The sequence below is a fragment of the Indicator indicator genome, chromosome 25, assembly GCF_027791375.1.
Source record: "Indicator indicator isolate 239-I01 chromosome 25, UM_Iind_1.1, whole genome shotgun sequence".
In the NCBI taxonomy this organism is placed as follows: domain Eukaryota; kingdom Metazoa; phylum Chordata; class Aves; order Piciformes; family Indicatoridae; genus Indicator; species Indicator indicator.
In genome coordinates, this window is record NC_072034.1 from 13,481,747 (window position 1) to 13,497,195 (window position 15,449).

The 15,449-nt window shown below is 38.4% G+C and overlaps 1 protein-coding gene across 6 annotated transcripts in view; it reads right to left on the bottom strand.

Moving 5' to 3' along the window:
- The window catches only part of INPP4B (inositol polyphosphate-4-phosphatase type II B), a 168,190-nt gene that overhangs the window by 84,248 nt on the left and 68,493 nt on the right, over nucleotides 1-15,449 (bottom strand). For all 6 annotated transcript variants that reach the window (XM_054392425.1, XM_054392424.1, XM_054392423.1 and 3 more), the window contains 2 exons: nucleotides 9,409-9,539; nucleotides 4,804-4,908 (listed from right to left, as the gene is read on the bottom strand). In XM_054392425.1, coding sequence (XP_054248400.1) covers nucleotides 4,804-4,908; nucleotides 9,409-9,539 — 236 coding nt within the window. The remainder of the gene's footprint in view (nucleotides 1-4,803; nucleotides 4,909-9,408; nucleotides 9,540-15,449) is intronic.

A 15,449-nucleotide genomic window follows, 5' to 3' on the forward strand; every position in this document is an offset into this window, starting at 1 on the left:
GAGAGATAATGCCAAAGAAAAAAATGTTTACAACCTGGATGACGGGCATGTGGCAGTCTCACTCCCAGTTTCCAGAGCACAGTCCATGGGAAAGTGCAGCAAGACTCGGGTGGAATGCTTTGTGATGCGCTCCGCTTACACATCAAGGCAGCTCCTTGTGAAGGACTTGCAGGGTCAGCATGAGTGCACTGCTACTGGAAAGCCCCAGGAACTCTCAGCCATCACCCACCTCAAGAACACACTGCTGCTGACACCTCTACAGTGGAGATGAAGCTTAAAATTCAGCAGAGTCATAGAAGCTCTATCACATTATCAGTGTGCTCCCCCATTTATCAACAGATGCTAAAAAAAAAAAAAAAACTCAATCCTTCCTCAAATGCTTCAGAAATGGAAATAGGAAAATGCAAAATATTAGAGTGTGAGGAAAACGAGCTTTAAATCAATCATCAATTCATACTAATTATTCTGACTCAAAGATACACTCACCTCCTACTCACACAAGTGCAACACTAACACCAGTTAAGCACTCATCAAAACCCAATTCCTTCATCATGCAGAAATATAAACTCCCTGCTCATCTCTCCTTCCTAAGCAAAACACAGAGCTTTGGCAACATGGTGATAACCACAGCAACATGGTGGAAGTTCCATAAACCTAAGCTTTATGGGACCAATTTCATGACAAGCACACCTCAATTTCAAATCAGAAGCAACCTGCTTGCCTTCACAGGAGGCAGTCAGTGTCTCATGCTGGCCAGAAGGAAAACCAACATTTCTGCCCTCCACTGAATTTACTTAAAACAAGCACACTTAATGTGTAAACAGGGACAAAAGCAAAGTTATGGCTATCTATAATTTTAACTTGTAGGATGACGAACAGAACAAAATGAGCTGCTTATCACATGGATTTGAATACAGTTATCCCATAATGAAATGGTATTCTTCTCAAAGTTGTTCCTACTGAAGGTTCAAACATGCAGGTATTTCCTGTTCCACGTCAGTACCCAATAACAACCTGACTTAGAGTTCAGCAAACCTGCCATTGAACCTGCTGAACAAAAAAGCACACATCCACTGCATGCACTTGGTAGATGGGACTAAAACCCACCCTGCACTCCCAAAATTAAGACATTTGGCAGTGCAAAAGTTAATGGCAGTTTTGTGGCTCATCAGCTTCTTAATCACCACATCTGTAAATGTTTACATGCTTGCTCCCCTCCACCCTTCATTCTTTCCCCCCCTTTTCTTATTTTGTTTTGTTTGTTTTCTGTCAGTCTCCTGTTTTATTTGAGGTGCCCTCTGATGTATGCCAAGCCAAGTGCAAGATGAGAAAGATCACCTTCATGTCAAAGTGCTGCTTGCTCCAGAATGGTCAGAATTGCTCCAACTGTTAAAAGTCTCTCTGTCTAACACAAGCCACAGCTCTTTAGGGATCATAAAAAGGAAACTTACATCAAAGAACTAAGCAGATGGGGCAGTAGCTATGTAGCAGACACAGAAATTATTTATCCAACCAAAAGCAAATACAGCTACTAAAATATCCTAAGCATATTGAGGAACCCTTTTTGTACATAAAAAAAATATAAAGAGCTCTCTGTAATAAAGGTGTCAGTCTTCCAAAAAGCAGAATTTCCCCGATTTTAACCCAAGTTCTCTTATTAACATTTTGCAATTTCTAAACCTGAGTGTAACAAGGACAGTGTTATCCAATTTTCATGGCAGTAGAATGAACATTAGATAAAGAAAAAAGGGAGAGTTTTATAATTTGAAGAAAATTCTAAATTTAGAAGATGATTCTAACATTTATCTCTTTCTGTACCCTTTTCAATTAGGGATTAACCATATGCCACAAGCAAAGTGCTTTCGGAAGAGAAAGGAGAAAATTCCTTAAAACCCAAACAAAACTCAAGCAGTGTAAAAATTGTGGGTGATTAAGTAAGTGGCACATTTCATTGCACTTGTTAATTTAGCAAATAAACATACAACGGCTTCTTCCCAGAGTGGATTTCTTAAAAAAGACATGATATTAAGTTTCTGGCCACTGGTAATCGTTGCAAATCTAAAAATGCTTTTGTGTCTAGGTCTAGGGAGGTTCTCCTCCCCCTTTACTCTGCCCTGGGGAGACCACACCTGGACTATTGTGTCCAGCTTTGGGCTCCCCAATTCAAGAGAGACAGGGATGTGCTGGAAAGAGTCCAACAGAGCACTATGAAGATGATTGTGGGACTTGAACATCTCTCCTAAGAAGAAAGACTGAGAGACATGGGGCTGTTAAGTCTTGAGAGAAGAAGGCTGAAAGGAGATCTTACCAGCATCCATAAATACCTGAGAGGTGGGTGTCAGGATGAAGGTAATGGTCTCTTTTTGGTGGTGCCCAGTGATAGGACGAGGAAAAACAGGTACAATCTGGAACTCAGGAGGATGCACCTCAACACAAGGAAACACTTCATGGTGAGAGTGATGGCGCACTGGAACAGGCTGCCCAGAGAGGTTGTGGAGTCTCCTTCTCTGGAGACTTTCAAAACCTGCCTGAATATGTTTCTGTACAGCCTGCCCTAGGTGGTCCTGCTTTGGTAGAGGGGTTGGACTTGATCTCTGGGGGTTCCTTCAATGAACTAAGTTAAAACTTGGGCTGTCACATTCTGCCACCGTAAATCCTCATCTTGTTAAAATATTTGGAGGCACCATTGTTTAGCAAAAGAAATAAAATATTGAACCATTACAGTATCTAACAGACAATCAGAAGACTCCCTTGTTCCAACTTGGAAGTGGATGCACATCAGCAGCAGGTAGTGTAATATTCCTATAATTACTGTTTGTACTAACTGTTTTACAATCTGCTTAGATGCAGAGTGTATTTGTAAGGCAAAAACAGAGTGTAATTTCTGTGTTTTTACAGTGACAGCAATCTAATAGTCCTCAATTTATCAACAAATTATTCACTGTGCTATGATTTGCTCATATGTGTGTATCATTATAATCTTTTACCTGTAAAGGATGTTGTTAACATTATATGCAAGCAGCAGCAACAGAATTCTGTGTTGAAAAGAAACATGGATGACACTACAGAACCCAATCCTCCTTTCCAGAAGGTATTAGAAGTTTGCAGTCTTTCAACATAATCAGTGAGATATTTTCACTTAACACTAAGCAAATGCTTACATGGAACATGGGAGCACCGAATAAGCTGATTTAGACACAAGCAGCACTGGGCTCATTAAGGCTCCCTTAGAAATAGGATGTATTAAGCTTAAGAAGTAATGGAACCATGCTACTTGCATCACCTAGGCTGGTGAGTTTATCCCAGCAATCTCTGGGAGGAAATGTGTTGTGCTATCTGAGGTGGTGGAGTGAGGGGGGTTGGAGGGGAAAAAAATAAACAAATACCTTAAGACCAGACAGGTGAGATTGGGTTTTACACTACACTGACATTATGACCACGAAGAAAAATTAAGCTGATGCCTCAGAAGGATGTGAACCTTACTGAACACTGTGCAGAGTGCCAGTATGAATCATGACAGTATTAGTTCTGCACTGCTACAGCAGCAATATTTGTTACCACGCACAGGTTACCAGTGTTTCAGTGAACATAGATTCTGCAGTTGCTTATTTGGTTTTAAGTGCCATAGAATCAAGATGAGCACAGCAGCCCCAGAATCTGTTTTAAAGGAAGAACTCAAAAGAAACTTTGTTAACCACACTCTAGTTTTCCAGGACTTGCAGTCAGTATCTAAAGCTTGCGGCTTCAGAAGATGAAGTAAAGAAATTCCTTGCATAGCTTTAAATTTGGACCTGATTGCTAAGTTTCAGCGCAGACTCAGGACTTCTGATGGATCTCAGTGGCAGTGGCTCTGGGTGCAGGTTTCAGAATTTGTAGCTGAATGTGGAAGATGGGCAAGCTAGTCACTTCCAGGATTTCACGACTTATTTAAGTCTGGTCCTCTACAGACAATACATGCTCAGTTGCTCTAGGAACATTCCAAACAGCATGCCAAACCAAAAGCTTGTGCTCTAGAAGCAGATAAACAGGCCTGAGAGAATGGAATCAAGTCCTTCCGGAAGACAGGCAGGTTTCAGGTACATACACAATACAAAAGCAGGAAAAAAAACCACACAAAGCTTCCAGAAGCCATTAAATAAAATGAAAAATTAAATACTTCTGGTCTGTACAACAGTGCAGACATTTAAATAAATTTGGAAGCTGGATTTTTATTTTGTTAAAACTACAGCTATCAAATAAACCAAAACCCCATGCAACAATGTAGACATAGACAAGAAACCTTCCCTGCCAAGCCATATTGGATGATTCTCACATACAAGCTCATGCTGTACAAATTTCACTGACTGCCAAAACACAGGCAACATGAAACAAATCTCAGGATTCTCTTTGAAAGCCACTCTATTTTTTGTGATACTCTTTTCTCCTCAGTGTTCTTCCAAAGCCACATAAGCCCAAATTGCACCTATTTTCACTAAAAAAAAAAAAAACCCAGATCAGCTACTACTGCTTTCCCTGCTTTTTATCTGTAGCATCTTTACCCACCCATGGAGTTGAACAAGATTGTTGTCAGTATCCAACCACTGAGTGAAAAATTCAGAATGACCAAGATTCTAAACAACATACCTTTCAGTGCTGCTGTGGCTTTAAGGTTTCATTGGAAAGCACGTGAATATAATGTCCATCCTTGGTACTGGGTATACAACTCAGGATGTTTCCATTTTAATGGGAACCATATTTCTGAGTTGCAAGTTGAATTGTATTTTAAAGCATCCTTGGGGGATTTCTCTGCAGAATATACTTTACCTTTCAATCGAGGACTATGCACATGCATTCTTTGCAGATGAAGATTTATTGGGATGAACTCCAATGTTTTTTCTCCTTTGCTACAGCTTGATTTGAAGGAGGAACCTGAAAAAATAGAAGTTTAAAGAATCATTATCTTAAGCACCCAGCAGATGTTTTGTCTTTTTAAGACAAGGACAATACTTCTACATTAGGAGTCATCTTTAATTTACTTTTAATGTGTGATTGTGTATTAGGAGAAGAATGGTTCACTAACTGAGTCCCAGCGTGTATCCGTACTGGAAGCAACAAAACGGCTTTTAATTCACAGAACAACCTAATTTGTTATTCTAGGTGATAGACCTTTTTTTTTCCTGCTGTCTGAAATCAGTCTGGAAACAATGTCACAGTTAATGTGCATTATGTTTATTCTGTGCTGAAAATGCAGGGGTACAGGGCTAGGATGGTACTGCATTTTCATCACGTAACATCTTTTTCTTCAGACACAACTATTACATTGACCAGGCTATGTATTCTCCCCAGAAACTTCAAAGAAACAGAAACATGCTTAAGAAAAGCTATAAATCAGTTTTCTTTCTTAAAAGCCAGAATTACATGAAGCACAATGCTCTGGAAAAAAAGGAAATCTGTTTGCATACTTCCAAAGCATGGGCTTGCAAGTAACTCTGTAGTGGTAGAAAATAATATAATTAAATCCTGACATTATGAATATGTAATTTACCTGGAGATATTTGATACAACATATATATAAAAATAAAAAGATGGAGAACAGAAGAGAGAGTTGGTCCTGTCTTCTCACTCAGGCAAGCCTAACATTTACTTAGACCATTTTGCCAACTGCATTTGAACTAAAATTCCTCTGATTCAGACAGGATTAAAAAAAAAAAATCTTTGGAAAGTTTCAAGATTTTGTTGCAAAATAAAATTTGAAATTCTTCTCTTTGACTTTCTCCATCAAGACTTGAAAGGGGCTATGCGTTGAAACTGACAGATTCCAACAGGACTAAGCACAAGGCCAGAGGCATGATGATGATCCAGGCCAGCCAAGCCTGCTTAGTTCTACTACCTAAGCTTAATAACTTAATAATTTAATAAAGATTAAGAGCAAAGGTAGCAAGAGAAGCAGTTGGCAGGCTTGAAACTAGGAGTCATTGATGATGAGGAATAGCAGTGGAAAACCTGCATCTGAAAAGCACACAGACAAAATTATGGAAGCAGTGAAGGGAACTTCAACTTTATAAGAAAAGAAATGGGAATAGTGAAGGTAAGGATATAGTAAATCATTAGGAAATAACACAGAAATGGAGCAGATTATTTACAAGAATTCAGCTGAGACAAAGCTTAAGGGATGATAACTGGATCTGAGACAAGAAAACACTGGCAGACTAAGATGAAAATAAATTGAGAGTAGATTAAAAGAGACAAGCTAAAGAAGAATAGGAGGGAGAAGAGGAAAAGAGTCTGCTCTTCCCAGAGCGACTTCTGTCCTGACCTGGGGTAGAACACATGCAGCATCACAGAGACTTTTTATTGCTCTTTTCAGGGAAGATTTGTGAAGTTAGAATGCCTTCCTGTCCAGTGACAGAAATGTATGGGATAATAACCACCCACTACCAGTTATTCTCTTTACTGACTTGAGAGATCCATTCAATGAAATTAATATATCAATCTCTTTGCAATCTCTCAATATAATAAAAATATTTTTTCAGTACAGTTTTTAAATATCTTGGTAAGCTGTATTTATGAACCATGACCTACATTCCCTCTCTTAAAATAGTTATTATTGTTGCAAGATTAAACTCTTCAGAATTAGGAAACACCAAAATATAAGATGTGACCTGCCTTTGACAACCACCTGAAAAGGAACTGTGAAACAGACTTCACTGACACATCATGTGATAGCTTTTCCAGCTCACTGAATGTTTAGGGACTGAATGTTTAGGGTCTTTGCTGCTCACTTCAGAAGAAGCGATTCAATATTTTGTTTTCAGCTTTTACTTTGGGATCTAGATTAAAATACATTGGCCAAGCCTCCCACAAAGAGAGAATCACAGAATGCTAGGGGTTGGAAGGGACCTCCAGAGATGGAGTCCAACCTCCCTGCCAAAGCAGCATCACCCTAGAGCAGATCACACAGGAACACCCCAAAACAGGTTTTGAAAGTCTCCAGAGAAAGAGACTCCACAACCTCTCTGGGCAGCCTAAATTTCTTTAAATCTGTCATCATATACAGCTACAGCATCTAAGGCCTTGACAAACATTTATAGAATAATTTTAACTGAGTGAAAAGGTTATGCTTTTATCCATTGTACTGGTAGAGAACAACTTAAGGTCAAAGCACTTAAGAAATAATGCATCAATATGAGATAGAGAAGTTCTCATTCTGCAAAGCACACATTATAATGCACCAACATATTACAACGCAACATCACATTCCATTTTAGAAGCACAGCTCCTGCTGGGCTGAATTACATCCATAAGTACTGAGTACTTCTGCAAAACAGCTTGTGTCCATTACCAGGCTTCCAAAAAAGAACAACACATAACCACTTCCAAAGTCTAACTTGCCTGGTGTCACATAGCAACTTTGTGACAGAGACAGGCATTTTGTTCCATTCTCCAGAGCAATAATCAATTCCCTTAACCTCAATTTTATTGTTCTCCTCTGGGGCTGGATGAATAATAACATTCTCAGTCTGATGACTGAAATGAAAAAACAAAACCAAAACACAAGAACAAAAAAAAAAAAAAAAGAGGAAAAAATAATTTCAGATCAAACTAAAACCAGTTTCAAGTCCTACTTCTCAAAAGACCAATTCCTTGTTTTTAGATTAACCTGAAATGATTTATTTTGATGTTACCTAACCCTTTTAGAGTTCTTTTACTAGGACTGCTTGAAACAAAAATACCTGGCATTCTCTAAAATCCTCTCCCATTTTTGAGGATAAAAATATTTGCCCATACAACTCAAACCTGAAATCACCTTAACTCCTTTAAGCCTCCATTTTCAGTAAATATGCTTTTGTACCAAAATTGCTGTGTAACACTAATGCAGTCTCCTGATACTTTCACTGCAATCTCTCAATTTTGAAAAGAAATTAAGTGGTCTACTACCAACAGCCTTCTCCATTAAATTCCACAAATAGCTCAGTTGAGGATGAAGTAGGCATCTCTCAGAAAACCCAAGATGTGATTGTATAGGAGGCATGTGGGAATATTTTGGACAGATTTTATTTGGAGATGTTATCTTCCCTTCTGCTTGTAAGTGAACAGCATCTTCACTAGTGCTGATAAAAAAGGAGACTGGAGATGTGTGCACCTAGGTGACCTGTATGGAGTTGGTCCTTCAGAATTGTTTGTGACAAGACAAATGAAAAAGCCCCTCGTTAAAGGAAGGCAATAACAAAATGCTAAATATTAACCCTGCTTTTGATGTATCAAGGAGCAAAAAGAATATCAGTGAGTTAGTGCTTCTGTTGATCTCTGGCCGCCAACACAGTAGTGAAGCAAAGGCAGAGGTAAAAGCATTCCATGGCTTTCCTGGAAGCATGTGGCCAGTTTACCTTAAAATAAGGCTTCCCAAGATAACAGCATGACTTGGGAATTTTGCATATAAGGGCAGATAACAGAAGCCTGATGTAACTTAGAAAAACCAACCTTGCAAATTCTCAAGTAGATATACTGCTGGTGACAAACTACCCCCTACTAGGATGGGTGCCTGTTTCCAGTCAGCTCCGGATCTCCGGCACAGATGCACAGGTATGCCAGAGCACTGCAGTTTCACAACACTGAGAACTGCTTCAACCCAAACTCAGGCAATGTGCTGGCTAAGATCAAGTAAGAAGCCTGTAGAACCCAAACTGTAAAGCAAAATCTTTTTTTTGTCCTGTCTCTGAGAAGGAGCTCGTAAAGACTGTATTGAAATGTGTTGACCTGAAAAGTCTGCATTGAAGCTGTACTCACATCTCCTAAGCTTAGCACTTTCTCCTATATGAGTACTGCAGTTCCTAGTCTCTACAAGTTTTTGTCAATTAAGTCAAATATATGCCTGGCTTGCCTTTCTTATCAAACACTATCATGTTTTTTAAAGCAAGGCAGCACACACTGCCGTTTTTGGACTGAGTACAGACCTCCCATCCAGTTTTAAATCTGTGCTTTTCTGGCACAACGTGCTAAGAGTATGCAAAGCAGAGCTCTATGTCACCATTATCTTGTAAGACTGTTAAATGAAGCTTAAGTTAGGATTCAGGAAAAAAATAAAAGGACAAAACCAGCTCTAAGGTTGCTTTCAATTGGCAGAAGGTATTCAATATTAGCAGGGCAGTTTGTTTGAGGGGACATGAAATTAAAACACAAAAGCTCCCTTTTCCAGGATTTTATGGCTGCTGTATAACTCATGTACCACGTTAACTCTGGAAAAACTGCTGGAATGCATGAAAAAAAATTAGAAGAGGAAATAAGGGACCAGTGACCATTTCAGAAACACGATGATTACAAAGATTTCATTTTAATATGTTTTATTCCTGCCTGAATGTGCCACTATTTAATAACAATCAATATAGCTAATTCTTAACTGCTCCAGAAGAGGAAAGGCTGCTGGCATACCTGTATGCTTCCCAAGCTCTGCAAGAGTATCCTGGTACAGGCTCAACATCTGATCACAGTGAGCAATGACACTTTTGCGCATGTTGTCCCAGTGAGGAGCAAGTTCTCCCAAGTCTTTAAGTTCTTGATTCCTGTATCAAAAAAGAAAAAAAAAAAAAAAAAAAAAAAAAAAAAAAAAAAAGAGAAGGCACTGATCAACTCATTAATCCAGTAACATTTATCCAAATTAATTCAATTAATCCCAAATGAGTTTATTAAAAACCATGAAAACCACTTGCCAATGGAAATAGAATGTTTTCAGGACACTTGTAAAATCTGCTATTTCAGGTGTTATTCAGCCACACACTAAAGAATGTCAGATCAGTGAATAATACAGGAACTTGTGTTTGAAACTCATCTGGTACAAATGCAATGGCATGCAAACTGAAATAGTCTTTCTTCCCTGGAAGCAAGCATGCTTCCAGGCTCCAGAGAGCTGTGTTCGCAGCAAGTGACTTTCTCTAAAGAAGTATTAAATACTGCTGTAAATCATACAAATTTTGATTCTTTTCCAACACTTGCAGTACAGCAGGTTGGATACACTCTGCTGTCATACACAGCAGGAATATGGTTTTAGCAGCATATCTACAAAAGGCAGTTTAACCAACATGCCAGCCCTCACCACATTTCTTTAGTGTTGAAACCAAACCATAACACACAAACCAAAACCTCCCCACCAGACCCTGAAACTTAATCTTCAGCCTTACAGCTGAGTTCATCAGGTCAAAACAGCAGTGTTATGGTAACCAAACATGTCACTGCGCATCCAAAAGGAAATCCTTTAGTAATTTATCAGTTTTCCTGTACACTCTTGAGAGCTGACCTGAGTGAAATAGAGATCACTTTAATTTCCTACACAAACAAGCACAGTTACAGTACACTGAGCTTTCTGTTTTCCCTGCTTGCAAAGTAAGTTCATCCTATACCTATCCTAGAGGCGCTTGGGAGCACTTGCTTTTAAAGAAACTGAAAATGAAAGATCTGAATTCTTCAAACACTTGGAACTGTTCAAGAGAAAACTTGTGGAATGGCCAACAGTTTGTTTTCCTCATTTTCCTCACAGTACTAAGCAGACTTCCACTGCAATTCTTGAAAGTTTCAGGAAAGACATCCAGAGAACAAGTCTTGCATAGAGAAAAATTACTGAAGAAAAAGGGGAAAACAGGGACAAAGGGAGAGAAAAAGACCAATGAGACACAGGAATACAGAGCTGCATTTGTTGCAACAGTTCTGACCACTAGCCAAGAAGTCTTAAATTTATTTCTTGAACAGGAACACCCCACACTGATACATTGAGAGTCTCCCCATCATTATTAGCTTTGCATTAGAGTGAACAATATTGGAAAAAGCTACCTAGGTATAGTTCTGCTTTTGGTTAATATGACAACCATAATTCAACAGACTGAACTGGAAGCAGCATTAAGACATTTTTTTGATACATGTCCTTGAAAGTAGCAACATGGGAACAAAAACAGAGTTCACCCACAACATGTGATTATTTTTTTCCATTTCGTTCAACCTGAAGAACTGAAATACATGAAACAATTCAACATTCCTCCATTGACACAAACTGGCAATGCTGTAGCATGAGCAGCAGTAAGGATAAACCCACTATTTCCAACCACCATTTTTCTTCCAAGTTTTTAGCAGCTTAAAATGAGACATCAAATTACATTAAAGTCTCAGGGCTTCCTCCACAGGCAAGCTCATAAGGTTTGGCAGGGTATAAGATTTTATTTATATGCAGTGAAGATATTTTGGCCCTTAAACTTCATGTTGTCTTATTTAATGGTTTTAGGAACAACGTTCGGACCTGGCTGAGCTCCAGAATTTTACTGTTCCTCCTAAACAGGAATATAGTATTCTGCAGAGACTGAAGAAATACTAGAGAGGGAGAAGTGGGCACACCAGCATGCCACATTCAGAATCCTCTACCCCATGGAAAACCCATTGCAGGGGCCCTGCACCTCCACCTCTATCTAAGCCCACTCCTGGAGCTGTCAGTCCCATGCTCAAGTCAAACAACAGCAGGAGTAGAAACCCCTTATCTCAGACTGAAATATCCAATCCAGACCCCAAACTAGTTTAACTGGCTGAGTTAACTCCATTGACACCAACAGCAACAGGAGGGGAAAACTCAAATCCCACCATATTAACTCCTCAGGATCCCACAGCACTCCTAGAAATGCCAAGAACCTTCATTTCAGGCTCCTAATTTAAAACCAGCTTCTTTTACTCTGAATGCCTTACTGATTTGCATAGCCATGATTTATGGGCACTTTGTTCTTCAGGGAACTTGAGCTCAGATTAATATTCTGCCTTTTGATTTATCAAGTCATGCTTTCATTTATTTATTTAAGACCACATTAGTTACATGATGATACTAAATTAGTAAAAATACCTGAATAAGGCACAAAGATGTACATAATTTCTATTTAACCATTTCTTGCTTTGTGTTATGCACACCCAAGACCACACTAACAAAGACTCTTTCTCATCACTTTGGATATTAGGATATAGGAACAGCTTAGAATTCTAAAGGAGATTATCAATAATGAAGTTGAAAATGATCAGTGTAATTATACAAAGAGAAGATAATTAAGAGGACATGCATTAAAAACTCTTCTCAGTGATGTCCAATGATTGGACAAGGGTCAACATGTGCAGACTGCAGCATAGGAAGTTCCATGTGAACATAGAGAAACGTTTTTCACTGTAAGGATGACAGAGCCCTGAGGCAGGCTGCCCAGAGAGGTTGTGAAGTCTCCTTCTCTGGAGACATTCAAAACCCATCTGGATGCATTCCTGTGTGACCTACTCTAGGTGATTCTGCTTGGCAAGGGATATCTTTCGATGTCCCTTCCAACCCCTACCATTCTGTGAGTCTGTGAAAAGCACATAAACCACAAATGTTATATAAAGACAAAGTAGCTACTTCTGATTCATTCAGCTTCAAAATTCCAGTGATCCAATTCCCAGCGAAGCAAGCACGACAAACTCAAACCCTTCCCCCCCAAAAAAGGGAGTGATTTTTGCCTCCACCAAGGATAATTAGCTTCTGAAAATCACTTTCCGAAAACATCAGAAGCAAAATGCTTAGCAGGATTCAAAACAAGATGAGACATTTCTGCAGATTACATTTGCAAAAGTTTCGTAACATTATAAAGGCAAAAAACTTCTGAATATTATCAAACAGGGGCTCTGGGTTGTGACTCAATCACTCATAAGTAAAGGAATCTTAGAAACTTCCTTCTGAGGAAAGGAGGCTAGGCACTACTTTTCCTAACAAACATCTTTTTAAAGCATACATGTTTATGGATAACTATTTCCTCATTTATTTGCATGTCTCTTTACTACAACTTATGGTCCTGCAACATTCAGGCAATAACCCACCAAAACAATCTAACAGTCTCTCCAGAAATAAAAGGCTCATAGCCTTTGTACTATATTATTTCTAAATCAGGCAAATAATCACTAGGGAAGATTAAATTCCTTCTGGGGAAGCTACCACAAAAAAAAAAAAAATCTTTCTTTTCTAATAGTTCTAATTTAGAACTTCTGGAAAGCAGCTGCTGATTTTCTCTTCTTACAGAATTTCCCAAAACTATTTTAGGTTCTAATAAGCCTGACCTGACAGGTAGCTAAAGCTGAAAATGTAGGATGAGCCTAATTTTTACCTGCATTAATCATCTGTTTAAAACAAGAACAAAACCACAAAAAAACCCCACACCACCCTACAAACCCAAGCCACTAAACACATGAAAAATATTATAACCTGCTTCTTTTATGTATATGTGAAGAGTAGACTGGGATTTACAAAGAGAAAATATTTTATATTGTTTCTAAAAGCTGGAGTTTTTATGTTCCTTTTGCATTTCTATCCACCACTATCCCCTTTTTATCATCCAGAAGTGCAGACAATATATTAACTAAATTAAAATAATTTCTTCCCACCTTTCTTAAAACTCTTTCTCTTCCTTGAATATTTTTATTGCCTGGTTTGTCTCTGGAAGACACAAGATCTTCAAACATTGTGACTATCTGAGGTTAATTCTGTGATCCATGTCACACAATTGCAGAGAGCCTCAAATTCAGCACTGTTCAGAAAGGCATCTGTGGAATTTACATTTTAATCCTAAATAATATTTTTGTAACCAGCAGCGGTGTGTACAATTGGTTTAGGTGGGTTTTATTTGGTAGGGTTTTTTAAATTTTATTGTTTCATCAGGAAACATTGGAATCAGCTTCAGACACTTGTTTCAGCTTGATGCCTACAAGCCAAAATTCTACTTTCATACTCGATATTTACAACTTCATTTCAGCTTGGAATCATACATGGCAAGATTAATCACATTATTAAATTGCATGATTACACAAGCATTTAAACAGTTTTATGGGTTTCTGTTTTCTTTTTTCCCCTCTTTATTAATCAGAGTGCCTCATTCAAAATAAACAGCGAGGATCTTTATGACACAAGGAACCTAATAAAACTGTACAAAGCTTCTTTAAATTAATTTATACTCTCTGCATCCCTACTGTCATGAGCTGACTAAATTACACCCAATAGTGGCATTAGAAGCACAGGTAAGCAATGGTTAAGTGCAAAAAATTTCTAGTTAACAGCATAAATATTCAAATGCTTTTTGTGGTGACAGATTTTTGAGCATGTTAAAATAATTATAATCTTGAGAAAAAGATGAATTTTTTGCTTTGGTTTTGTATTGTCCTTCATTTTAAGATGGGAAGCTCTAATAAGTGATATCATTTACTCATCAGGGACATTAAGAGCAGGGCATGCTGTACACAAATGTAACACTGGGAGATTTCATCTGGCAGTCTCTATGATGCATTGCTGACCAGTACAGAATGATTTTCTGGGTGGATTATGCAGAAAAAACCAAAAACCCTTCTCTGACAGGACAGCTAACATTTTACAGCTTTCAGCACTCCTGAATGATAGCAATGCTAGGTAGAGGTACCTATCACAAAAATCAGGAAATGTTACTCCATTCCAATGTTACACCCAATAACAAAGAAAAGCTAAGCAAATTTTATTTCCCAGAGATTATCTTCTCCAAAATTAGTTATGAACAGTGAAATCCAGACAGAAAACCATGTAGTGATCATACATCACATATTTTATCCTTTTGGTTATAAATTAATGGGTTTTAAACTAATCATGTTTGAGGGGGCCATTTGTCTAAATACTGCTGACTAAAACTCAAGTTACACTCACATTCATACACTTGTCTTTGTCTCTGCAGTGACTGATGGAGAAGAGAAAGGTTTTACATCCTCAGTGGGGTAAATACTGCATATATGGCATGTATTTGAGCTACATTTTACTGTCACATTTGGGAGTTTTTTTAATTGTTGAAAATTCTTTGAACATCAGTGCTAGGTAGTTACTTGAAGTAAGGTTTTAGAAGTAGGTGGCATATTAACAATACCCATCTGAATGTTCTTGGTTCAGACAGCTTCAAAAGTCATGCTAAGGTTACTCAGAATATTTTTTAACACTATTTTGTCTTATCAACACAATGTTTTTACAGTGCAATTCACCAAAAATAAATCATGGGGGGGAAAAAAGCACGCATGCAAAGGTCCAGAAACAACACATGGCATTTTGGCTTGGGTCTCCATTTCTCTACAGAAGTTGTGTATTTAGAAGTAGAAGAAAAACCATACATCTTGCAGACAGTCTGAACTGTGTCCTCATTCCGTAATGTTACAAGAAAGAAAACAGAAAAGCAGCAGAGATATGCACAAGAAAAGGCTAATGGAGCTGGGATAAGACAGTCACTCCTGATGCAGGAGGAAAAATTGAATGAGGTTTGTACTCTGGAGAGAAGATTCAAGGAAAGCTCAGCAATTTATCCTCGGCATTTGTTTACGGGTTGTGACCACAAATGTCAACGGCCAAATTTGGCTGTAAGTAGAATTTCCTTTCAACTGAAGCTGTTTGGACTTGAAAGAGCTTCCGTGGCAAATCTGAGATACGT